This window comes from Marmota marmota, unplaced genomic scaffold (assembly GCF_001458135.2).
Source record: "Marmota marmota marmota unplaced genomic scaffold, marMar, whole genome shotgun sequence".
In the NCBI taxonomy this organism is placed as follows: domain Eukaryota; kingdom Metazoa; phylum Chordata; class Mammalia; order Rodentia; family Sciuridae; genus Marmota; species Marmota marmota.
In genome coordinates this window covers 10008859-10034288 of record NW_026000174.1, presented here as the reverse complement: position 1 = coordinate 10034288, position 25430 = coordinate 10008859, and the positions used below count along the sequence as shown (strand labels likewise).

Here is a 25430-nt window from a genome sequence, read left to right as displayed (position 1 = left end):
GCTAGGATGGAAGCCCAAATCCTCTGATTCCAAAGCTCGTAGCTTCTCCACTACACAAATTTCTTTCTCAGGAGAAATCATCTAGAATATGAACATGAGAGAATATTAAAGGTAATGGTTTGCATCCCAAGTCCTGAATTAAAAATGAAATACATTCAAGAATGAAACTCCATCATTCATCTCTAACCTGTAATGCACCTAATGAAACAGCCATCAAATGGCCACAGCTAGATACTTACTCATAAAAGGTTGTCCATCCATTTTCATTGCTTTTGGTCGCCAGAAGGCCAGAGTTGCCATGGTATGTCATCATGGCCAGCTCGTGTCCTTGTGTGGTCACACTTTTGAGTGCACTGTTGGTACCCATGGTCACCCAGTATACCTGGCCATCTGGGACCACCAACCAGAGAGGCATCCCAGTAGAATCTCGGCGTACGTTAACCATGTTGCCGTTGTTGTCTGTAATGAGAGTGACGTCACCATCCCCAGTGTAGGTGAAGTTGTACAGGTAGTCTCCTGTGGGCAGGCTTTGGGTATACAGATGCTTGCCACTGGTATCAAACAGGTAGAGCTCCTGGTCGATGGGGGAGGACAGCTCATACATGTTCTGGGTGTTGAGGAAAGGCTTGTTCTTCCTGATGAACCGAATTCGAATATTCCCAAGGTCGGCCACATAGAGCTCCCCATCAGCACACACAGCCAAGGAAGACGGGGTGTTCAGCTTTGCATCCTTGGCGTAACCATCGTCTCCAGAGAAGCAATCACAGTTGGCATCGTTTTTACAGTCACAGCCACTGGGGGCCCCAGCAACTAGGGAGATCTCTCCACTAGTGGTGACCTGCCTGATGCGGTTGATCTTTTTCTCATCAGTCTCAGCAATATATAGGACCCCATTGTGTGAAACAGCCAAAGCAGTGGCTGACTCCAGGGTTGCATGGATGGCCACCTTGCTCAGCAGGAAGTGGTCAATGCCGGGAACCTGGCAGTGCATGGGCCTCCCGGCGACAATGCGTACCTGGTGATTTTCAGAGATTTGCAGGACTACATTGTTGTCAAGGACATAAAGAGAGTTGTCCATCGGGTTGATGGCTAAGTCTGTGGGCCACTCCAGGCGAACCTAACAATGGAGACATGAACACTCAAATGATTGGCAGGATGCCCCCCACTAATCATCCCACACCCCCTTAAAACCTATAACAGCATCCAAAGCACCTTTACATATAGTCTTGGCCAATCCTTACAGAGCCTACCATCAAAAAAGGAGTGTTAGCCCCCTGAGCACAGGAAAACCATTTCACTGAGACATTGATGGTCTCTGTCAGGACTGACAAAACCTGAAGAGGGGATAACAACAGAAAGTAGCCGGTGAGAATATGGACTTTGGAGTCAGACAGGCCTGAGTTCAGATCCTAGTTCTACCACTTATGACCTTGCGCAAGTTACTGAGCCTCTCTGAGCCTCAATATTCACATCTGGAAAACAGAAATAATAATTGTGCAGAGTGCTCAAACAGTGATATGGGGGTGGGAGGGGAAGGCAGATGAAGTCTGGAGGCTAAGTAGGACTTGTTCAGAGGTTTAGAAGAGACTTCATGAATGGCTGATGTGATACGTGTGTAAAAGATGATTTCTCAAATAATAGACAGAATAACCATGGCTCTGTCAGACACAGTTATAAACCAGTGGTTCTCAAATCTGGCCCTATATTCAAATAAGTCTGGGGATGTTTTAGAAAATAGTGGTATTCATATCCCACCCTGAGTCAGTTCCATGGGTGGGGTTTGGACATTGACATTATTTCAAGCTTCCTGGGTGATTCTAATTGGGAGTTGGGAAACATAACTGGATTCCTGCCTCTTATATTGGGTGATAACCAGACAAACAGCATTGATATCATCTGGGAGCTGGTCAGAATTGCCCCAAACCTATTGAATCAGTGTCTGCATTTAAGCAAAATCCCTGGGTGATTTCTGTGCCCACTGAAGTTTAGGAAGCCCTGCTCTTCATAATTTAGGTTTCTAATACCTTTGAGAACTGGTCCTCCTGGAAAGGATTAATAAAGTTGGCAGTAGGATTTAGGGGTTCACAGGTCTGGGGCCCCACTCTGAGCTTCTTCTGAGCCTGACTGGTAAGTCTTTAAGTGGGAACCTAAGAGGTTGCAACCTTCAGGGTTTAAGGTGAGGAGAGCTTTACTCAATGGACATGGGGCATGGATTGTTGGATAGATCACACTGGGAACTACTGGCACTTCACTAGTTGTGCCTTCAAGAGGTCCAACCACACCACACAGGGTTGGAAGTGTTGATGAGTGTTTCCTTCTGCTGATTTTTGGGCCCTAACTAAAGACTATTCAACTTAGGGCTCCTGAGCCCCCTATAAACCCTTGCTCTTTGGTCCCTTATGGAGTCCACTCTAACTAATATAGATCTTTAGATAAGAAGTTTCTCTCCCAGGAATTTTCTCTTGTATACCATTGTCTACAAGCATATTCATCAGACCCAGTTTTAACAAGGGTGAAAAACTGGAGTTATGCCCAACAATTGAGAATTGGCTAAATAAATTATAGCATATTTAGTTCACTCATAAATAAGAATACTATGTGTAATCATTATAAGTGACATTATAGATGGATATGTAATGACAGGGGGAAATGTTTGCTATGTGTTAAGGAGAAAGAACAGGTCACAGAATTGTAAGCACAGTGTGATTCCAATTAGGAGGAAACATAACCATAAATTAGATCGATTATGGATAGAGAGGAGATTAAAAGCTTGACGGATATATCTCAAAACATTAACCATACTAGGATAAAAGGCCATTTTAATATTCCTGGTGATTTTAAACTTTTCAAATTTCTTGCAAGGTGCATGTGATTGTTTGCCTAGGTAGAATGAAACCCCAATAAATTATATGTCTAGGCAAGGCCACCTTCATCTGTCCCCTTAGCTCAGGGCCATTCTCAGGAAGGGCGAGCCCTTTTTCGGTTCTTCAGAGCAGTCTGTCTTCGGGTCTTGTCTCCTCACCCCCGACCCCAGTGCCTGGCTGTCTGCACAGAGCGAGGGCGCTGCAGACCCTGCAGAGCTGTGGCCTGGACTGCCGCTCATGCTCCCCAGTGCTCTCTGGAGCACAGTTGTGCCAGCTTTCGGCTGCATCAAGAACACAGTTTGCTCTAAAGTGACAGGAGAATTTTCAATTTTCTAAAACCCATTTCTTGTCAACACTGGCTGCTAAATATTTTATGCCCTCTGGTCCTGTGGCACCTTGGGGACCTGCTTGCGAGACCTTTCTGCCTGTCATTATGATGAAAAGATGGCGTCTTGATGAGTGGGTGGGTGGGGGGGGGAAGAGGGAATCAGTAGAGGGAAAGGAGAGAGGAAACGGGAAGAAATGAACAGCAAGCATGTTGTCGAAAGCTGCTGCATATACAGGGGCACCCGGGGGTGGAGAAGGCATTGCTCTCAGAGCTGCTCTGTCATGTAGCTGGCATGATGGTTCTGGGCCATACTGTATGTAAGCCAATCTGGTCTCACCTCTGATCAGGGATGATTCTGCCTTTGGCTTGATTTCCCACCACCAAAACAGAGGGAGCAGACCTTATGCCTCTGGAGGTCCTCCAGCTCCTAGTTTAAGGGTCGTGTCGGGGAGGGACATCCCCTCCACCCTGTCTTCCTGAGTATTCTCTGTTTCACTGAGGCACTCTGAGCTGACTGCCTTGTTAAAGAGTGATGTGCTTGCAGAAATGACTGTCACATGAATGAATGAATGGCCAGCAAATGGCACAGACCCAGCAAAGGATGGAGGGCAGGACACCTCACTTTCGACTCCAATTCCACAGTTACCAGAAGCGTCATCTTACTCAAGTTTCCTAGACACTGACATTCTCACCCCATAGCAAAAGGGGTAATAAATATTGCATAGGGTAGTTGTGGGGATCGGCTGAGGCAATGTACATGGAAGTTCTTTTGTGGATTTTAAAGGAACCTAATATTGACACCCTATTGGCAGCTGCCAGGCACTGTACTAGGCGTTTACTTACATGATTTTATTTAAGAAATTCATTTCGCATCTCTGATGAAATCTAGTAAAGGGCTCTGCATAAATAACACCTTTTATTTCACCAGGTCTCAGTTTCCTTATCTCTAATATCTACCCTACAGGATTACTGTGATGGCTACATGAGAAAAGAGAAGCTATGCTTAGCTCTCTAATCTCACTAGAAAAGCACCCAGCACATAGAGTGTGCTCATTTGGTCCCTAGGTAGAGAGTGATGCTCTGTCTGGGGTAGCCATACCTGGCTATATTAATATCCAGATTTTTCTTTCTTTCTTTTTATTTGTACCAAGAATTGAAAGCAGAGGCACTTAACCACTGAGCCACATCCCCAGTCCTTTTTATATTTTATTTAGATGTGACAGGGTCTCACTGAGTTGCTTAGGGTTTTGCTAAATTGCTGAGGCTGGCTTTGAACTCATGATTTTCTTGCCTCAGTCTCCCAAGTTGCTGGGATTACAGGCATGTAATCTACCCCCTCTCTACTCCATGCCTCCCTCCTTTTTCTCATCTTGGACCTGGTTTTTGTCTCCTCCTACGTTGGTCCAGATTTCTGGGTTCTCCCCTTTGTACCCTTGCCTCCTAGCTGTGTTCTGTTTTTGGCTTCCCTCCCTGTTCGAGATGGGACAGCCAAGTAGCTGGGTATTGGTAACAGAGGAAGCTCTGAGAATGAAAGCCAGTACCTGCTGCCCATATGTGTATGTCAAAATATATGCCTGCACTAGAGTTTTGTTAAAAAAAAAAATCCATGCTTAGATTCAGACAAAGGTAGTAAGGGCCAGCAGTAAAGAAATTTTTAGTCTAGGATTTCAGAATGTAAGTGTGGGTTTTCATTTTTTCCCCCATCCAATATATGCCAGTTGTCTTCCAAGCCTTTGCTCTAACTGCTTGGCAGTGTCTCTATCTAAAGTTAAACAATTTTCCAATGTGTGGATTGAAAATGTTCAGCACCCTGCGCTGGCTGGTTGAGGGCCCGTTTTGAGAATTGAAAATACTTGTATGCACATCCTTAGGCCGTGGCTGCTTCCTGGTAGGTGATTCCAGCTTGCTCACAGACTGGAGAGGGAAACTCTCGAGCCAGCAAGGGGAAGCCTGCCAAATTGCAAAGACGAGTGGCAGAGAACAGATTCCATTCTGGAGCGCAGCAATCACAGTAGTTGGCGCAGAGGGAACTGCACTACATCCGACTGGCACGTGGCACAGTCCTGGGACCGCCAGCAGCAGCCTTGGGGTCCTGGGGAAGCCACACGTGTCAGGAACAGGCGGGCGTGACGAGTGGGGCTGGGAGCAAGCGCCACAGTCAGCCTCCTGATTTCCCAGGTTCTGGTAACGTTGACAAGATGGCACAGGCCAAGCCCAGCCCGAGGACCTAGCAATAAAGGGTCACTTGCCAAGTCACTGTAGGCTATCCTAAGGTCATGCTGGATTGCTAGTCACATGTGTCTCTACTGGATCTATCCTGGGATTCTGGTGCCCACCTGCCAAGGTCCACACTCTCTGGCCTGATGTGGCAAGGTCCTTTCCTATTGGCCCCAGACCATGCTTCCTATTTCAACCTCTACCTCTTCCTTCCAAGCAGCTTGAGCTCTGGCGTTCAATTTCCCAATGTTCTTTGCACGTATCAGTCTCATTAACATCTCTGTGCCTTTGTACATCCTGTCCCCTTTCTGTGAAATGTCTCCTTTTCTTTTTTTGCTACCCAGAAAAAACCCTATTCAGTCTTTAAAACCTGGTGTAAATATCACCTCCTTTATGTAAGCGGACCTTAGAAATTCAGTTTATTCCACCTCTGAAGTGTTGAGCAGCACTAGGAAGTTCACAGGCATTGTTGCGTGCGTTCTCGAGGCAATTCTGCCAGGCCCATGGCAGTGATTTCCATTTCTCAGATGAAAAATAGGGCTCAGAAGACTTTAAAAACCTGCCCAAAGTTACTGAGCTAGTGAGTGGCAAAGCCAGGATTCAATCACTCAGTCAATCAATCAACACATATGGGCTGTTCTTCAATGGGTACTAGCCACCTGATTAAGTAAAGACAGAATTCCTGCTTCATGCAGTTTATGAACTAGAAAAAGAATAGATAATATGCAAGTACCTGTATGTGTTACAAAAGAGGAAGTTCAGGAGGCTGTGGATTTAAATTAACACTGTTTAAAGCTCTGTCCATCCTGCTCTGCTGGCCTTGGGCAGATTTCCCAGAACTTCTGCCATGCCTACACACTTGTTACCCCTCTTGATGACCTCCCACAGCCTCTGGGAGGTGAGTGGGGCAGGGTCAGTGTCATGTCTGCATCCTTGGTGCTTATCAAAGGCCTGTACCAAGTGGGCATCCTTTAAAGTCTTGTCTGGTGCAAAGATGAAGGGCCAGCAGGGTGGCTGGGTGGCTGGGTGGTGGATGAGAGGATGAGCTCAGGGGCCCAGGGTTCTAGTAGACAAAATCTTCTCACCTGAGAAATATCCATGACGGAGTCACAGCTGAGGGGCCGAGCTGATGTGAGGTCATTGGAGCCCAGCAGGGTGGATATGATCCCATTCTGATCAATGCGTCTGATCATGGTGCCATCCACAAAGTAAATCAGCCCAAACTTGTCCACTGTAATGCCTGGATGGAGAAGCCAAAACAGGAATTCAGCATCAGAGCCAAAAGGAGACAGAAAGCACCTCGGCAGCCTGGTCTCCTCAGATCTTCCTGCGACACTCAGCCCCCTCCCTTTGGTGTGGTGCTGGAGATGGAACCCAGGGCCTTGTGCATACTAGAGCCACGCCCATAGCCCTGGGTTCTCTTCTAAAGACAAACAGATGGAGGTGCAGAAACTGTGTGCTTTGTTTGAAACTGGGATGGAACCCAGGTTCTCAGGTTCTCCTGGGCTCTAGTCCTGCTTTGCTGCCTCCAGAGATTTTTATTTATCACCTCAGTCACCCACAAAAACTGGACTCATAACTTCTAGGGGTTTTGAAGCACTAGAGGTAGTGGTAAGGGGGTATTTTTCACTACACTGTGCATTATTTAAATTAATTGACTTCTCAAGTCCTGCAGATGTAATAATAAAATACACTTTTTTTGTATTTTATTTTACTTTTTTTGGTAATAAATTTTCTTTTCTTTTAAGATAGTTCTTTAAGTTTTTCTATCCTTATTATTTTAATTTCATTGGTTGTTATGGTTTGGATGTGAGGTGTCCCCTAAAAGTTCACATGTGAGACAATGCAAGGTTTGGAGGAGAAATGATTGGGTTATAGCCTTCACCTAATCAGTGAATCGATCCCTGATGGGATTAACTGAGTGGTAACTAGAGGCAGATTTGGTGGGTGTGTCTGGAGGAAGTGGCTCACTGGAGGCATGGTTTGGGGTATATATTTGTATCTGGCAAGTGGGGTCTCTCTCTGCTTCCTGATGACCAGGTGAGCTGCTTCCTTCTGCCACACACTTAGCCATGTTGTTCTGTCTCATCTTGGGCCTCAAGGAATGGAGGTTGCTATCTATGCATAGAGACCTCTGAAACTGTGAGCCCTTGAATAAACCTCTTCTCCTCTACAATTGTACTGATCAGGTCCTTTAGTCACAGCAGCGAAAAAGCTGACTAAAACATTTGTCACTGCAAAAGCATAATCTGAAAAGAATCCTATGGGTTTGCATAGAGAATATTGTTGAATTAACGTCTAAGGATAGCACATTGAAGAGAGGAGCCAGGATTACTCAATATCATCTGTTCCATCCCTAGACTGACACTTGGTTGACTTTCTCCCTGGCCCAGCAGGTGTGATCTTGGACAAGCCACTGGACATCACTGCACTTGTTTCCTCATCTGTCAAACCAAGGTATTGTTGTAAGTCTGTATTTCTTTTTTGAATGTGTGTGAGAATCCCTTGGGGGACCTGCTCCAGATCTCAAGTGTACCTGAGCACCTCTCTGATCTTGGCAAACACCTTGGTGGTCATGATACGCACTCAGTATTTTTTAGCCAGTGACGTGCATCAGAATCACCTGGAGCGTTTTCAACACACACCCTTTTGACCTCCCTCTTGGAAATACTAGTTCAGGGGGTGATTGTGCCTGTGACCAATGCACACTTTAAATTTGATCGTGGGTGATTCTGATTCTCACCCCAGGCCCAGAATGGCCTGTCAGACATTCCCCTACCACACTGTTGATGCTCAGGGATGAAGGGCAAGATTTGCCCCTGAGAGGGGCCTGGTCTAGACGGGGAAGCCCAGAAAATGGCACGCCTGAGGAGAACTTGTCACTTCTGCTTGATTTTCTTAGAGGCAGGCGGGAGAAGAAAGGGTCAGACGAGGTTGGCTGAGGTGGAGACGCTTGGGCTGTGAGACTTCCCAACTGCGTTAACCAAAGCAAACTCCATCCCTTCTAAGTCTTGGTTTCTCATTAATAAAATGAGGATACCAACATCTGACTTGCAATAGTTAGCCATCAATAATTATTAGTGGCTATCAGGATTATGAGAAACACCCAGCACTCTGTACGTTTTGTGGCACTTGTTCTGGGCCCCTGTATCTCTTCCTTGGCCAGCAGGTAGGCTGGGATGGTCCAGCTCTGAGGAATGGCCCCTGGAGTACTGGTGTGGCTTCCATGCCTCCTGAAGCTGGGCAGCCTGAGAGGGTTTCACACAGAGGACCAGGCGGCCTCGTCGAGGCTGGGAGCCTTTCCCGGGGCCCTGCCTAGCATGCAAATTAATTTCATTCTTTAAGTACCAAGACAGGAGTTTTCTTGTCTTCTTGGCTCTGTCCTGTCTTTCTCTTCCATCTGCCAGGACTGATGAGTGCTTCATGAACAACTGGGTTTCTTGTTTACAAAGTTGGCTGCACAGGCTAATCGAAGTGATCTGTCCCCTGATTAATGACTTCATTTCCCGCTCTTTTTGTTGTGCTAAATAGATGGACATCTTTTCTCCTCCCTACTGCAGAGTGTCTGCATATTGTGGCACTCTCTGTCATTTTTATCTGGGTTAATTGCAGGCTTTTGGGCAATTGCGCTGCCACTCCATCTGTGTGAGGGGGAGGGAATGCGAGTGTGCAGGGCCGCTGAGGGACGCCTGCGCAGAACAGAAATCTCAAGAACAAACTTTGAATTCTCAGAGAGCAGAGTGTCGTAGCAGAGAGAGGCCAATGGATCATTAGGCTAACCTCTCATGGACTATCGGGGAAACTGAGGTCCAGAAGAGGAGGTCCCAGAGTCAGTGAGTAGCAGAGAGGAACTGTAAGGCAGGGTCCCCAAGAGCAAGGTCGGTGCTCACTCCCCTCCTCACTGCTTGTTCATACAGCAAATCATAATTAAGAGGGAAATTAACTATTGATGACACAATATTTACCCCACAGTTACCACCTGAGCACTCCAGCCATGCAGTAGAGATAATATGCTATGAGGGTATACCATGGGAGGTGACATAATGCATTGTAATACAATATAACAATAGTTACAGGAGTCACCATTTATGCAATGTTTACTATGTGCCCGATGCTGCTGTGCTAAGCATTTATATTTCTGATGATATTTAATCTGTACTATAACTGTAGTATATCCTCGTTACATAAATGAGGAAAATGAGGTTCAGAGAGATTAGGCAACTTGCCCAAAGTCACACAGCTACTAGATGACAAAGCCTAGATTTGAATGCATGATTTCATGAGTGTACTGCTTTGATTTGAACCCGGGCCTTCTAATATAATCATTCATGATGTTTTTACAGGATACTAGGTGAAATACATTGATTTTGGCCCTTAGACCACTCCTAGGAAGTCTACACAGATGGTATCGTTACCCCCACTCTATTGATGAGGACCCTGCAGCTGAGACACGGAGTCACTGGCCGTGGGGCTGGCACCACAGACAAACCTCCACTGCAGGACGTCTGTATGATGATGGCTTCCCTTCTAAAAAGACTCCCAGGGTCCAAGCTCTCCTCCAGCTCTGATCCCCCATGCACAGTTCTTCCTCCATCTCAGGGAACACTTCTCGCTCTCTCCCACATCAGAGTGCTTCACAGCCAAGTCTTATTTATTCTGTTACAAAGAACTTATCTATGCAACCTCAGAGCTCTACACACTCGTACATACTTGTTCAATAAGTGAATGACAAATACTGAAACTGAGCATTTAGAAGTTTAGCTTTTGGAAGGATTCCAAACTGAAACCTACAGTTAATCGCCCCATAGCTCATGAACATATGCCAAGATGACACACTAGTGCTTTTGGTAATAATAACATGAGAGAGCATGTGTATCCAATAGCATGATAAATACATGATGGGACATCCACTTGGAGGAATACTATATGGCCATTAAAAATGAGGACACATAAGACTCTTTAATGACGTGAAAAGAGCTCCTACTATATCATTTAGGGAGAAAAAGCAGGATACAAAAATAGTTTGTTTAATGTGACCTCATCTTGTTTACTTGATTTTGGTGAATATTATATACATACAAACATTTAGAATAAAGGCGAAAAGAACAGATAAGAAATATTAACTGGGAATATTTCTGGTAGGTAGAATTATCACAATCCTAACTTTCCTCTGTATATTTATTGGTATTTTCCAAGAATTTTTTGCAATGATAAACATGTAGGTCTCCTGGAAATGGAAGTGCCCCAATAAACATTACTGAGAGTGATTCCAATGCAAGGCCTTACCCCTGGGATTGGTGAGTGTGGCTTCTGTGGCCTTCCCTCCGTCCCCACAGCGAGAGTCATCAAAGGGGAGGCACTGGTCCCCAGTCCCTGCCACCACCTCGGAGTTCTTGACAAGGTCCTTCACCACCATGGTGGACTTGATCTTGAAGACCCGCCGGCTGTTGGTGTCAGAAAGGAAGACGGCCCCACTCATGGGGTCTGTGGTCAGGTAGTATTTATGCGCTGGGCTGTGACTGCAAAACAAAGACACGGCCAGTGGTGAGCACTTTCTTCTCTGTCAGGTAGCTTGAGATGTGTCCCTGGCCTTTTTGAATCCAAGCCAAAAAATATTCTTGGGGGAATGATGTCTCTACTTTGGGGGATGGTTCCTCAATTTTTCAATCTCAGGGGTTGGCCTAACTATCCATCCCACCCAGCTACTAATGCAGAAACCTCTTGCTGATAAGTGCCTATATCAGGTGCTAATACGTATTTTCTTAAAAAGGCTATCAGTGAGGCTTGCCAGAGGTGGCCTGTTAAGTCAAACTAGAAACACGAAGGTCTGTGACTTTAAAAAACAACCTAAGAGTTCAAATATGTAGCCCTCTCCATAGGATTTTTACAGCAGCTCTCACTCTCATCTTGGGATAAACAGGGGAGACCCTGGTGGACCTGACTCCTGGTCGGTGTCCACACTGTCTCCTGTCTCAGGAGCCCTGCGGTCTCCCTCCTGCAGCCACATACAAATGAGTTGCAGGATTAGTTTGTAAATCTGCAGCAAAACCCAAGGAAAAAGAAACAGAACAGGAGCAGCGCTAATGAGGGCATGTTTCTAGAAATCAGTCACAAAGACTAGGCTCAGGTCACAAAGGAAAGAAAAATTAAGACTGTGGAGAAGCCCTGAGACCAGGCACCATGCTAGCCACAGGGTGGGGAAATGCGCGGGCTTTGAAATCAAATCAGTCTGGGTTTTAAGTCTAGGTTTATGATGTCCAGCTTCTGAAGCTTGGGCAGGTTGCCTAGCCCTCTGAGCCTTGTTTGCTTCAACTGTTCAATGGGAATGCTATAGCCACCTTGCTGGTGTGTTGGGAAAATTACCTGAAATCACAAATGCCTTGTCATTTGCACTTGCATTGTTAAGTACTGAGCACCCAGGAGGTGCTCAGAATCATAATTGTTATTTTAATTACTAGTGATTATGTCTGTTTTTGCATTAGAAATGACTACCAGATAGGTAGCACCTGTAAAGCCTGAATTTTGTTATTCCATGGTCCTGATAACCAATTTCTTGGTCTAGGGCACAATAAAGTTTGAACTCTCCACTCTGGGGAAGCTAATTTACAATTCCTGGTCATTCACCCGGCCCTCAAACTGCATCGCAATATTGGTGTCCTCTTCTTAGTCTCTGGAGCATTTTCTGATTAAAAAGAATCTTTCTCTGTTCAGATGGGATGGCCTGGCTTTGGCCATTTTCAGTGCACATACTGAGAGAGGCCACTGCACATCCTTCAAGATGCAGTGAGAGAATCAGAAAGGTCGAATAAGGGCTACGGTACATTTATAAGCATGTAGGTTTTAGGTCCTTTCGAAAAACAAAATTTTATTTTACAGAATGGTGTTTTTGAATTACATATAATGATTGGGGCACAGTAATATTTTGGGGTGTAGGTCAATGAGGGTCTTAGCTGGACCTGACTGCTCATCATAAACATCCCTTGCTTTGGGTGGTGTCCTTGGGGACTGGCAACTTCTAACAGAGCCAGGCATCCAGATCCAGGGCTATTCTCCCTTTGTTTTCTCCCTGAATTTGTCTAACACGACATGACTTTCTCTAGTGATCCTTCCTCTGAATCCCTAACCCAGCTGTCCTATCACCTCCTTCTGAAACCAGGGCCAGGGTTCTCTGCCTGTAGCCTGGGTCCTCTTCAGGCCGTGCTTCCTGATCTAGCCCAAATACCAACATGTTATTTCCACATTTTCCCTTCCAGGATCCTTCTGTCTCACAGAGGAAGTCCAGAAGCACCCCAGGCCCTTCCTGCTGGGCTGCTCCATCTCCCTGCTCTCCCTCACATACACCCTACACCCCACATGCCTCAGGCCTCTTTGTCCCTGTTGTTCCTGCTCTGTCCCCTTTTCTTTTCTACTCATTCTTCAGGTGTCAGCTCAGATGGTACCTTTTCTTGCAAACTTTCCCCAACCTTTTTTCTCTGTGCACTGAGATCCATGCTGGTCTGCATCTAGATTACACAACACTTAATGTAATGGTCATGGCTATTTATTTATGGGTCCTCTCCCAGACCCAGCCATTAGTACTTACATTAGAGACTAGATTTTGTTCATTTCTCTATTTCCAATGTTCAGCTTGGTGCCTTCTAGCTCATCCCAGCTGCAGCTTGATTTAATGGATGGTATCTCCACTTTCAGCTTATTTAGGTAGTATTTGCATTCAAATTACTTAGCTTTTCTTTTACTTCTCATTTGGGGGCAGTGGTAACAGCACAGGTGTCCTATTTATCTTGAAATGTCCCCTGTGACTTACTCTATACTGTAGCACAGATTTAATCTTCCCCGATGACACTGATTCTGGCTAAATAAAGTGCAGTGACCTTAGATCCTGCCCTGCAATGCCGGAGCAGCCTGATCTTCCAGCTTGCCTGTTGACAGCTCGGAGTCGGGCTGATTATTTCATTTCTTTGTGCATCACTCGGGATAAACTGGTGCTATCTACCTTGGCAGAAGATGGACCCCGGGGGAATCTGGTGGGGGCCCTGTCCATTTAGATTAGCCCCTTGAGTTTCCAGCTCGTGTCTTACTGCCCCAGAGAAATGTCACTTGTGTAGATTTCTCATGTGGGTGACTTCCAGGAGATGATGGCACTGGCAGGATTATTTCAGAGTCTGTAAGAGCTGTGGCCACCTCCTTTGTGGTTTGGTGGTTAGTTAAGCATAGGGGAAAGAACATTAGTTGGGAACTTAGAAAGTATAGGTTTTAATTGGGGCAAGTCCCCCAACTAGGTCAAGTTGTAGGTCCCTCAGATGTTAAATGATGAAGTCCCTGCTCCATTTTGCTCACGGGTTTGTCACCAGGATTAAGGGAAATTATTAAATGCCCTTTCCAGCTTGTTGTGCTCTTTGAACTTCTCGGAGTCATTTCTTCCTCATGCTACCTAGCACATGGAGCGGCTCCTGTGTCCATGATGCCCACCCAGACTTTGTCCCTGTGTCTGTGATGCCCACCTGGACTTCCACCAGGCGGCAGGACAGAGCCACAGACATGATGCCCATGGATACCAATGTACCTGACACCACTAATGGATGCTGACTCTGTCTCAGACACTGTGCTACCACTTGACCTGCATGACCTCATTTTTTTCACAATTATCGTGAAAGGTAGGTACTTTTTTTTTTTTTTCTTATTTCAGAAAACTGAGGTTGGAAGAGGTGACGTGACTTGCCAGGACCACAAACTGCTAAGGGCATTTCAATCCAGCTCTGCTCGACTCCAAAGTCTGTGTTCTTTCTGCTTCCTCACGCTGCTGCCCAGGGCCTACAAAGCTCCACAGCCCTCTTTCACCTCATTCTTGCCCATATCCAGAGACTCAGCCCTTGTACCACCTCATCTGAAATACCATTCCTGGACCCCCACTTCTTCCCACTGGTGAACGGGCCATTCCTCTGTGTCTCCAGAGCCTCAGCAGATTACACTTCTAGTTATCTGTAGTGCCTTAAGGCACTTCTGCTCAGTTGTCTGCCTTCTCAGTAAAATCTTGAACTCTTTCTGGGCAGAGACTGACTTTAAGTTCCCTGGTGCTTCTCATTTGGCTGATGCGGAGTGAATGCTCTGGAAAGTTCTGCTGAGTTCACGAGAGAATGAATGAATGAATATCTGCCTCCCTGGCTTAAGGGTATGTAGGAAACACTCACTGCTGATGATCTTAGATTGATGGTTCTAAATAAAGCTTAAAGAAAAAGCCTTGCCTATAGTGACTAAAGGGCCTGGCCATCTACCTTTGAGATCTTTCCAGGTGACCATAAGGCACAGGCAGACTTGGGAACCGTGGTTTTTGAGAAGTGCTTTTCAAACTTCAATGTGCATATGAATTTCTGGGAGATTTTGCTAAAATGTGGATTGTAGTTTAGTGATTCTGGGTGTAGAACTTGAGAGTCTGCATTTCTGATCACTTCTCAAAGCATACTGGTGTTGGTTGCCTGTACTTTTGAGTAGCAAGGCCTTGGAACATTCCATAAACCACAAATGGTTTCAGGGCACGTGATGGAAGATGGCCTGGTTCTGTGGACAGAGAGCATTTCCTGAACAGGGACCATGTATGATCCATTCTGATTCCCAGTATCCTGAGCAAGGTTGGCACAGAATCATATCATAGACCTACTTTTTGCTACAGGAGTCTCTAAGGACACGCATTCTTTCCTAGTTCCTCAAACATATCCTTGGCCCCTCTGGAAGTGACCTAAAAACGTAGAGGTCTTTAGGGTACCACTCTTGAAGTTAATGAGCTGAAGTCAGATCTTACTCTACCATCTTTCTGGAAGCTGCAGGAAAGTTCCTAGCAGGAGGTAAGAACTCAGGAGTGTCTTGTGACAAAAAGTAATCTATTCCCAGCTTATAAGTGAGAATTCTCTTTTTGTCTCAGAGTGAGGTCTGCATCATATACAGGAGCGCCCTTCAATCATATCAGGTGGCAAGTTGGCAGGACCTGTTGCACGGGTTCTCAGAACTAGTGGGAAGGGCTTGAGTATTGAAGCCACACAGATAAATACAGTTCCACTACCCACTTGATGAAGTGACCTTGGGCAAAAGCATGTTGCTACTTGGAGCCTCAGTTTTTTCATCTGAGAAAATATCAACTTCAAAGGATTATTTTGAGGATATAAATTGCATGAAGGATGTAAATTTCTGTGCATAGTTCCAGATATATTAAAAAAAGAGAGAGAGAGAGAGAAATGCTCAATGAATGGCAAAGCTGGTCACCTTGGCAAAGCCTCCAGAATACTTATGTTGGTGCATAATGGAAAAGCTAAGTATGGAGATGCAATATTGTCCTGCACAACCTATTTCTGGGCACTTAAAGGTTCTGTTGAGTTAATACATGCAGCTAGGTTTGAGGGAGACTTGAGTTCAAATGTATTTCTAACAAGAGGCTTTGAGCATTCCTCAGGGACCTAGGGAAGAGATCTGAAAAGAGGCAAGGATGCTTGTTCCCTAAAGGGGTCCAAAGAGGAAGATGCCTAAAAGATTATGGGTCTTTGTCCTGGACATGCAGAGCCTGGGGGCTGGCACTGAGGCCAAAGAGCCAAAGGCAGAGATAAGCCTGTCCTGGGGAGTGCACACACGTATGCATAGCTGATGTCACCCCTGTGCAGCCAAATGCTATTACTGAGAGCAGCTGAGGCAGCTACTGGAGGACAAATTTCTAGAGGACAAAATTCTAGAATTTTATCTATCTCAATATTTACTGAGGGGTACACTGAGGTATAGAGAGCAGAAGGGATTTGCCAATCTTCAGGTATCACCACTGAAACCGGGTTTTCTGTCTCTGGACAGGCTTTGGAAAACTGGAACACACAAAATGTTTCCCTTTCCCTTCCACTTTGGCTCACTTTAGAAATAGTTTTTAGCATCCGAGAAAACAATGAATTGGGAGAGGGAAAGAACCCAGTTTTGAATATCAAAAGGTCACTGAACATCAGAAACAAAAGAGACTCCAACCACTGCTCTTTGAATTTATAGAGGATGAGACTGGAAATCAGAAAGGCTGGGTGATCAGCCCAAGGCCATATGGCCCCCAATTTCCTAGCTTGTCACCTGTGTCTCAGTTGTTCTCCAGCCAGCTTCCACCATGGACTGATGCTTCAGTGTGAAATACTATGTTTTAATCCAGGATCTTTATGGGAAATGTACTTTTGTTCTGCAAAACTGAAGTTGAGAGCAATGTGTAATTCAGTATCCTCCATACAAATCTCATGGAATAGCTCAGATTTCAGTGTGAGGAAAAACATTTCTCCTCTGAGATGTGAACATATTTTCAGTTTCTGATAATGCAAATCCTGAACGTAGTTCTATGTTTTCCTATTTATTTGCTCTGCTGCCATGAAATCAATTCTACTCTGAGGTACAATCATAGACGTCTTTCTTCTTTTTGACTTTGGTTCCCATTTCCTGTTTAATTTTAAGACATGTGTCTTTGGGTGTAAGAGGACTCAATTCCTTTTTGGGAAAGATGGAGGCATCACAATCATCACCATATAATATGATATCATTGTGTCATCATAATATCATCATTTAATTATAAGTTATATTAGTAATACTAACAATGTATATATCTTGTTATTGTTATCATCATTACTGCTATGATGACCATTTCTTGAGTACCTCCTTATGCCTGAAAATGTTCTATACTTTGTAAATATCCTTTGTGACTCTTTTTTTTTCTTGTATATATGGTGCTGGGGATTGAACCCAGGGCCTTATGCATACAAGGCAAGCACCCTATCAACTGAGCTATACTCCCATCCCCCATCCTTTGTGACTCTTACACCAACCCTTTGAGGGTGATTTTAAATAACCTCAATTTAGAAATGAGAACTTCAAGAAATGAGGTAATTCTTTCAAGACCACCCAGTTGGGGATCTTCAGTTTTCTCCTCTGTACATTGGATGTAGTCACAGGGATCTACCTCATAGATGGTTTGGGGACAAAATGCTACTCTTTCAGCTACACAGTGAATGCTCTATACATGTTAATTATTATTATTTTAAAAGAATACATACAATTATTATATAAAATATCTACTTGTATAGAAATGGATCTAATAATTATTGGACTAGGGTCTGTCTGGCTCTGTTCATCATCTCAAAGACTTTCTTTTATCCCAACTTAGTACTACCCATGCACCATGTTGAACTGAGCTACATGTGGATAGCTCAGCACCACCTCTGTGGCTGTCTGAACCAGAGCTCTATCTGCTTGTGGTTAGTTTTCAAGTCACTGTAATGTGTGCAGGGCAGGGGACTCTGTTAGGGGGTAGATGAATGCCACAATGACAGGTATCACTTTGCTTTGTGTCTGGCTAGACTCACTCCTGCTGGCTGCTCTGCCACTCTGAGTCTATGACAAGCCTATTCTGTGACAAAGTTCCTATCTGGGGATTGTCCTCTGAAGGCATTCCCTGTGGCCTGCTCAATCCTTGCTAGATCACACCAGTGGAGTGATCACAGGGATGATCCAAAAGCCATGGTACCTGGAATGTCCATAGAAGTGTAAATTTCAGATTCTTCACCTGATCAATGTGTTTTCAGAATTTTCCATCATGACCATCAGTCACTTGGCACAGTCTGAGTGATATCCTCATTTATGCTGAGAATTAAGCAGACTGTGGCATTCAAATTACTATGTCATGGTTTAAATTCTTTCCCCTGTTGCTTCTATCTGTCATGTCCTCAGACTATAGGATAACCACCTCACTTTGCCATGGATTCAAAGAGTTCAGGCTCTTGCCACCCACCACCACCATTATTAATGACTTCCTCTTATTGACACTGATTATCCCCGATCCGTTCCAATCACACAGGATTCCTTTGCCACTGAGCCATCTGAAATTGACATGTGTAGCTTACCATACAACATGCAACAAGGCAGGGGAGAGACAGGGAATTCTCCACTGGTTGGCTTACCTATGTCTGAAATCTTTATTTCTGACAGAAGACAGGAGAGCAGGGAATAGAAGAAAGAATGAGGTGTTAGCAGCAGGGTTAGAAGCATTATTAGCGGCCTGAAAACTTGACAGCAATGCTACTGTACAATACTGTAATAAATAAAGACTTAGCAGCTATGACACTGATATATTTTATATTGGATATTACTTGTCAGTGAGTTCACTTACAAGCAGCTACATTTCACGGAGGAGGCACGGTTCCACCTCACCCCCACTGCTGACTCTGTAAAGAGGACTAGCATGACACCTTCCGCTGCCTTAACGAGCTAAGACACAGACTGGAACAGTCGCTTCCCTTTCCTGTATAGACGTTCCCAGCGATAAACAGGCTCGCTGCTCTGACTCTACATCCTCACTTCCCTATAAAGAGTTATCAAAATGTGGGAAACCTACTCACAATAGGAAACAGAATTGGAGATATGCTATATTTAGAAGGGAGGGCATGGCATAGAGAAACAGGCCTGGGGGAAATGATTGGAGGAAAATATATCAAGACGATGATATAATGATTAACTTAGTTTTCTTTCCAAACTACATTTACTCCTCCCTACCCTACTTACTCACTGTCTCACACGATCCTCACAACAGTGGTGGAAAGGACGCAGGGAGATGATATCGCTTGTTTAAAATTTGTAAAAGTGGAGGCCCAAGGAGGTTAAGTGTTTGGTCCAAAGTCGTACAGCTTCTCTGCCAAGGTGAGGCGACCCCCTGGTCCTTGGCTCTCTCCATTATAGTACATATATGCAGCTGAGTAAATCAATACATTCAGGGGTTTCTTCTGTCTTGACAGATATCTATGCCAGTCAACCTCATAATGGAAGAAAGGCAGAGAATACTCCATTGGAGGCCTACTTCTCATCAGCCTGATGTATGATTTCCTATGGGCCTGCACATATGAGCTTCCATATTTTGTCTCTGTGTGTGGGGGCAGATGCTAACACTTCTCTTAGTGCCAGGAGGCTGCCAGAGAGCCAGCAAGCTTTGCCCTCCGTCTCACACATGTGCTGTAGAATGAGATTCTTTCAAGCAGAGAATATTTATAAGGCATTAAGACAAAGTAGTCCTCATTGGGTTGGATGACAATTCTTTGGTGAGGCAGAACTGGGTAATGGCCTTCTGGATTTGGATCTGCCATTCTAGAAGCTGGACCTTGGACAGGCACTTTAAATTCCCTGGGCCTCCTCTTTCCCACTTATCAAAGGGTAATAATAATAAAAACCTCACAGAACTGTTACACATGGCAAACAGTAGGAGCCCAACTTTCTCCTACCTGCATTGGAGAAAGGCTTTCAAGTTCAAGGGCCTGTCCTGCTCATGTAGACCCCTGCCCAGGAGACAGATGGGTCCCATTCCCTAAAATAGTTGTGAAGGAACTTGGTGTCATTTCTCCTGTAGGGTGGGTGGGACTCCTCTGTTTCTAAAGCACAGCTTCTCCATAGCCCCAGATCCCACAGTGCTTTGGTTCTAAAGAGATCTGGCTCAAGAAACAGAGAAACAATGCAAAACACGGAGGCTCCCTGAGCTGTAGCTGTGCTGTGCACCAACCCTCGTGGAAGGAGGGGAAAAGGGTGGCCCAGCTGGTTCTGCAGCACCTGAGGAGCAGAAAGGCCCTGCCTGGGTTAGGCCTGGGGGCCTTGTTTCAGTACTGGTCAATCAAAGGGAACTGCTTCGAACTCTGATGAGTGCTAAGTAAATAGGGCCAAACTTGGGCACATGGCCATAGGGGCCTCACCGGCATATGCCATCCAGCCCTAGATTTTATAAAAGAGACTTGTGTGACTAATTTTAATCAGTTTAGTACTAGGGAGTAAAAAGGTTCAATGGCTCCCAGGAATCTAATTCTTGACTGCCAGCAGCCTTCCATGTCACCTGGATGCCAAGGACATCTCCCTGTTCCCAGGGTGGTTTGTCTTCACAGTGCACCGAGGGAGGCAGCACCTGGTTGATGTGGAGAGTGAAAAGTCAGATTCTGTCAGACATGGATGGCACTGTCTGTCCCAGTTCTCTGGATCAGTGGATAATGTGGCTGGACCCTAGGATGGCAAGGGGATGTTAACAGGAACTTAGAGAAGGCACCGCCTTACATACCTCAGCTCCAGGATGTTGGTGACATTTCCAGAGGGGAAGATCCTACGGATGTAGTTGAAGTCACCCACATAGAGGCTTCCATCAGAGCCACAGGTGAGGGCCACGGGGGCCAGGAGCTTGTTGCCATCTGCAAGGCCATTGCAGCTGGGGCAGGAGATGCTTCTCCGGCGCCCGTTGCCCATGATGCTGCCAATGACTGGTGGCTGCTGAGACACAAACTGGTTTTCCCCATTCCCTTTGTGCAGGATTCCTGGGACAAGAAGAGAAGAACAGAATCATCTGGGAGCAGGAGGTGGGTCCTTCTTCCTATGGTCAGCCACAATCACCTGATTTTGCAAGGTCCCCAGTCTCTGTCAACCACTTCCCAACTCATCTCTCAAGGCTGTGCCTCACCCACAGTGAAACCTAGAAGGACTGAGCAGGCCACACTGTTTCACTGATTTAATTGCCATCATAACCCATATGAAGGCACTGATAAGATCGCTATTGTAATAGAGGGAATAGAGCAGGCAGCTCACTCAAGGCCACACAGATGAGAAGTGGAGGAGCCCTAGAGTTTAGCTCCTGACTGTTCAGGTACCCTGACTCGCAAATGGGCTGCACATGGCTCCTGCACCCTGATCACACCTCTGGTGACAGTGTGGATTCTAATTGCTAGGTGTCTTTCTCCCTTTCTATCAGTGCCATTTCAAGTGTGGACAGTATGTCTTTTTTTCCCTTCTGTAGCCCCAGGGCCAAGCACAAAGCCTGACATGGAGTAGACACTGACACATATTTATAGAGATGAATGAGGTGCTCACAGTCTCCTCTCACCAACATGAAGTCAGGAGACCGGAGTTTGTGCCTGGTTCTGCTCCTAACGGGCTGGTCCCAGATCTTGCACAGTCTCCACACTTTAACTGCCCTGCAGCCCAATGGGGAGAATTGACCTCAGTGACTGGGAAGCTTCCACCCAACTTATGTTGTTTTCATTCCAGATCATTCTTCTCCCACCTGCTTATTGTCACAGCTTCCAAACTGGCTGCCTCTTGCCTTCCAGCCTGCAGCCTCAGAGGGTTTTGGCTTTTAGGGATCACACGAATCTTCTCTCAAGCTGCCACTTGTTAGCTTTGCCAAAGCTATCAAATGGATTGCTTCAATTTTTGATGTCCTCTAATGAATTACTTTTCCACTTTAAAGTTGGTGCTTTTTTTAGGTTTCAGGAAATCCTTTCCTGAAAGGTGAACTGGAAAGATGAGGATCGAACCCAGTGCCTCACATATGCTAGGCGAGTGCTCTACCTCTGAGCCACAACCCCAGTCCTATTTTGGCTTTTCTTTGTTTTTTATTTTTTATGTGGTGCTGAGGATTGAACCCAGTGCCTCACATATGCTAGGTGAGACCTCTACCACTGAGCCCTATTTTGGCTTTTCTGACACATGTGGCCAAGGCTAATTTTAATCACCACTCACAGATCAGCTAATGAATTCCTGCCTCTCAGCTCTGTGGGCTCCATTTACCTGTTTCTGTGCCAACACCACACAGTTTTAGATGTTACAGTTTTCTAGTTTAACTTAATGTCTGGTAAACTCATTTTCTGTGTTCTTATTTTAAAGATTGCCTTCGCTATTTATAAACCTTCATTTCATTATAAACTTTATAATTAGTTTGTCAACTTCCCCTTAAAACATGCTGTGGTTTTGACAGGCATGCACTGTACTTTTCGCAGAAGGTACGTGACATGGTTACCATGTTTAGTTGTCCTACCCTGAAAGAGTCGGATTGAGTTATTATTGGAAGTGCAGATGTGATCATGGCACTTGCCTGCTTGAAACCTCTCAGAGGCTTGACATTTGCCTCTGGATGAAGTCCAAAGTCCTAATCTACCCTGGGCTCCAGCTGCTCAGACCCCAGCTTTGGCTTTGGCTACTCTTTCCTTCATCTCATTCTCTGCTCAAATCACAGTGGACCTTCTTCTCTCCAATTACTCTTGTTGGAGGCTTCAGCTCTTCCACAGGTACTGTGCCCTCTGCTGGAGTGTTCACCTTTTTGAGACCCAGAGTTATCTTGCAGACCTCTGAGACTCAGGCCAGGGATCTTCTCCCCAGGGATGCCCTGAATCACCGAGTGCTGTGTTCTTCCTGTGCTTCCATGGTGTCCTGCACCTCCCACTGTGATGGCATGGCCAGTGCACAGCAATGCAACTACCTGGTGAGTATTTGTCTCTGACCATGTAAAGTCTTGAAGCCTCTTATTTCTGTATCCCTGGTGCCTAGCACAGTGACAGGCTGACAGCAGGTACCCAAGCAATATTTGTTGACTGAGCTTTCTGTTGAACTGATTGCACAGGAACCCATGTAATTCAAAGTGTGTATTTTTTGTTTGGAGGGCCCAGGGGATAGGAGACAAGGTGACAACCTGGCCTGGCTCAAGGAATTCTATTATTCCACTCACCACTTTGGATGTTGAGGGCATGATGTTTATCTAGGCTCCATCCTCCAAGCTTGGATGCATCAATTTCATAGCCCTGCAGCACTGCTGTTCTTTTTTCCCATAGGATCAGATCTGGGCAGGATTCATACTCATAACCCACAGAAACTGTAGGGACCAAAAAGAGCAAAATGCATGGGTAAGCAAAGTCCCCTTTTTGGTCTTTAGACCTATAGGCAAGGCCGTCTGCTTGTCTTTTGCAGAAGAAGAAGGAGGAGGAGGAGGAGGAGGAGGAGGAGGCAACGATGACAAAAAGAATCATGTTTCTAACCTGGGAAACAGAACTATGTGAAATACTGACACAATACTGACATAGTGATGCTAAGTCTTAAAAACCTTTTTTCCTTTTTTGATGAACAGTTGTACACGACTGGGAAAAGTTAAACAAATGTACTGAAAACTGTCAAAGGACCATGGTGAATCAGTTCCAGGGAAGTTATCTTCAATATGGAAAATACTTTATGCACAAATATCTTCACTGCAGCATTATTTATAATGTTGGAAATTTGAATTAATCTAAAGGTCTGAAAGAGGTGAGGGACTGAGCAAACCTAAGCATGTCCAATCCAGGAATATTACACAGCCCATGGAAACTATGCCTGTGAAGACATGTGGTGATGTGGGGACACTCGTGAGAGTAATGCTTGCTTAAAAAGACTGGCCATCTTCAGTAATCTATGTGTGCTAACAAAATAAAGCTACACATGAATAAAGAAAGCAAATTCAAATATTAACAAGTAGTTGTATTTGTTTATGGGATCACCCATGACTTTTTCTACCTTTGTCTATTTCCCAAATTTTTACAGGGAAGAAATCTGGACTTGTTTGTAATGAATACATGGAAAATAAGCTCAGTTGGGGAACTTTAGAAGCCAAAAGTTGCTTCAAGCTTTCCAAACTTGCAAATGCTTTGGCTTAACTTTTGTTTCATAAATCCAGGCCCCTCAGTAGGTACTTGGGATGAAGGCTAAGTACAGCAGGCTCCTTGAGTCTGGGTGTGTAAAGGCCCTGTCGGTGACCTTGTGAAGGAAACCAGCAGAGACAGAAATGCCATTTCTTCCAAGTGTCTTTCTGAGTAGGCACTATTTTCCAGCAGGCAATTTTCTACCTTATGTTTAAGACAGGAATTAACAACTGGGCAGCCCCTTACAGTTTCTTGTATGTACCATAAAGATGGCTGACCAACTATGGTAATGGGGAAGAGGCTGGCGATGTCCCTGTCACCTCTTCCCTATGACCTTGAGTCACAGTACCTCCTACTGTTCACCTGTGACCTCAGAAAAGTGAGCCCAGGCCTGAAATTTCACTGTGCAGACCCTTATTTTTTAGTTGACTGTGAGCACTAAATATGATCATTTCAACTGAAAAGTGTTTTTTTTTTTTTTTCTGAAAAGACGAAAGATGTGGCTTGATCTACAAAAGGGATTGTGAAGAGTGAAAGATGCCATGTTTGCTCCCAGTGTTCCTTTGTGGGACAGGTGGGGATGCAAACTGTAGTGAAGACCTGGAATAAATCTAGCTCTCCTCATTACCAGCTGTGACTCCTTGAGAAGTCACCTCACTTCTCTGGTTTCAGCCTCCTCATACAGGATTTCTGACTGGGGAGGCGGTTGTAAGGATTCACTGGATGCTAATGCACAGGGGAGCATTTTGCCCGGAGCTGGTGCTCGGGACAGTCTCTTATGTACTTCATGCTCCTGCCTTCCCTTCCGTCCTCCCTCCTTCCTACCTTCCCTTCCTTCCTTTCTAAACACAACATGACTTCTCTGTTTCCTTATCCTGCCTTGGCTAGGCAAAGGGAATGAGACTGGAGTATGATTCAAGGTGAGAAGTTACTCCCTAAGTGCTTGGAGGATCAGCCCTGAGTGTTAGGACTGCTAATGACCCGCTCTGAGCCCTTTCTGGGACCCTACACTGACCCAGAAGCTGGAAGAAGTACAGCCTGCCCCTGGAAGCCCAAGCTCTCAGTGGGGCTGCTAGGTAAGGCCAGAGCCAGCTTCTGTATTATCTTAACAAACAGACAGCAATAATAATGACAGAAAGACAACTTCTCTGATTGGAAATAAAGTCATGAGGCCCAAAATGCATTTTTGATGAAGGGACTATCTTAGTTCCTATGCCTCAAAAAAGTGGAAGCAGCCCAGTTTCTTGGCTCCCCTACTTTAATGGTTAGGTTGAGGCAGGATGGCTGTGGGGTGGCCAGGCAAAGCCCACAGGCTGGGCCTTTGTGGCACACGGCATCTTTTAGCTCATCACAGTGCTTTTTGAGGGCTGTTTGGGTTTTGTAGCCATTTTTAATGTGGGATTTCCCACATTTAGGTCTTTCAATACATTCTTCAATGTCATGGATGGTCACTGAGAGGCCTTAAAGGGCAATTAAGACATAATTATTTTTGATCTGAGAAGAAGCAGGGAGGAAAAAATAGCCAAGGAGGTGACAAGAGTCGCTCTGGGGGGTGGCGGGGGT

At 45.3% G+C, this 25430-nt stretch overlaps 1 protein-coding gene and 1 long non-coding RNA gene across 23 annotated transcripts in view; one reads left to right on the top strand and one right to left on the bottom strand.

The window, feature by feature from the left end:
• Nucleotides 1-25430, bottom strand: part of Tenm4 (teneurin transmembrane protein 4) — a 2842490-nt gene that overhangs the window by 34948 nt on the left and 2782112 nt on the right. For 19 of the 22 annotated variants that reach the window (XM_048789141.1, XM_048789145.1, XM_048789157.1 and 16 more), the window contains 6 exons: nt 22928-23071; nt 20495-20744; nt 18366-18386; nt 10696-10928; nt 6495-6649; nt 240-1117 (listed from right to left, as the gene is read on the bottom strand). In XM_048789141.1, coding sequence (XP_048645098.1) covers nt 240-1117; nt 6495-6649; nt 10696-10928; nt 18366-18386; nt 20495-20744; nt 22928-23071 — 1681 coding nt within the window. The remainder of the gene's footprint in view (nt 1-239; nt 1118-6494; nt 6650-10695; nt 10929-18365; nt 18387-20494; nt 20745-22927; nt 23072-25430) is intronic. The other 3 variants (XM_048789153.1, XM_048789155.1, XM_048789161.1) reach the window with 1 other exon arrangement.
• Nucleotides 20771-23697, top strand: LOC125612164. Its single transcript, XR_007342505.1, has 2 exons — nt 20771-22684; nt 23167-23697. It is a non-coding gene; the product is annotated as an uncharacterized LOC125612164 (long non-coding RNA).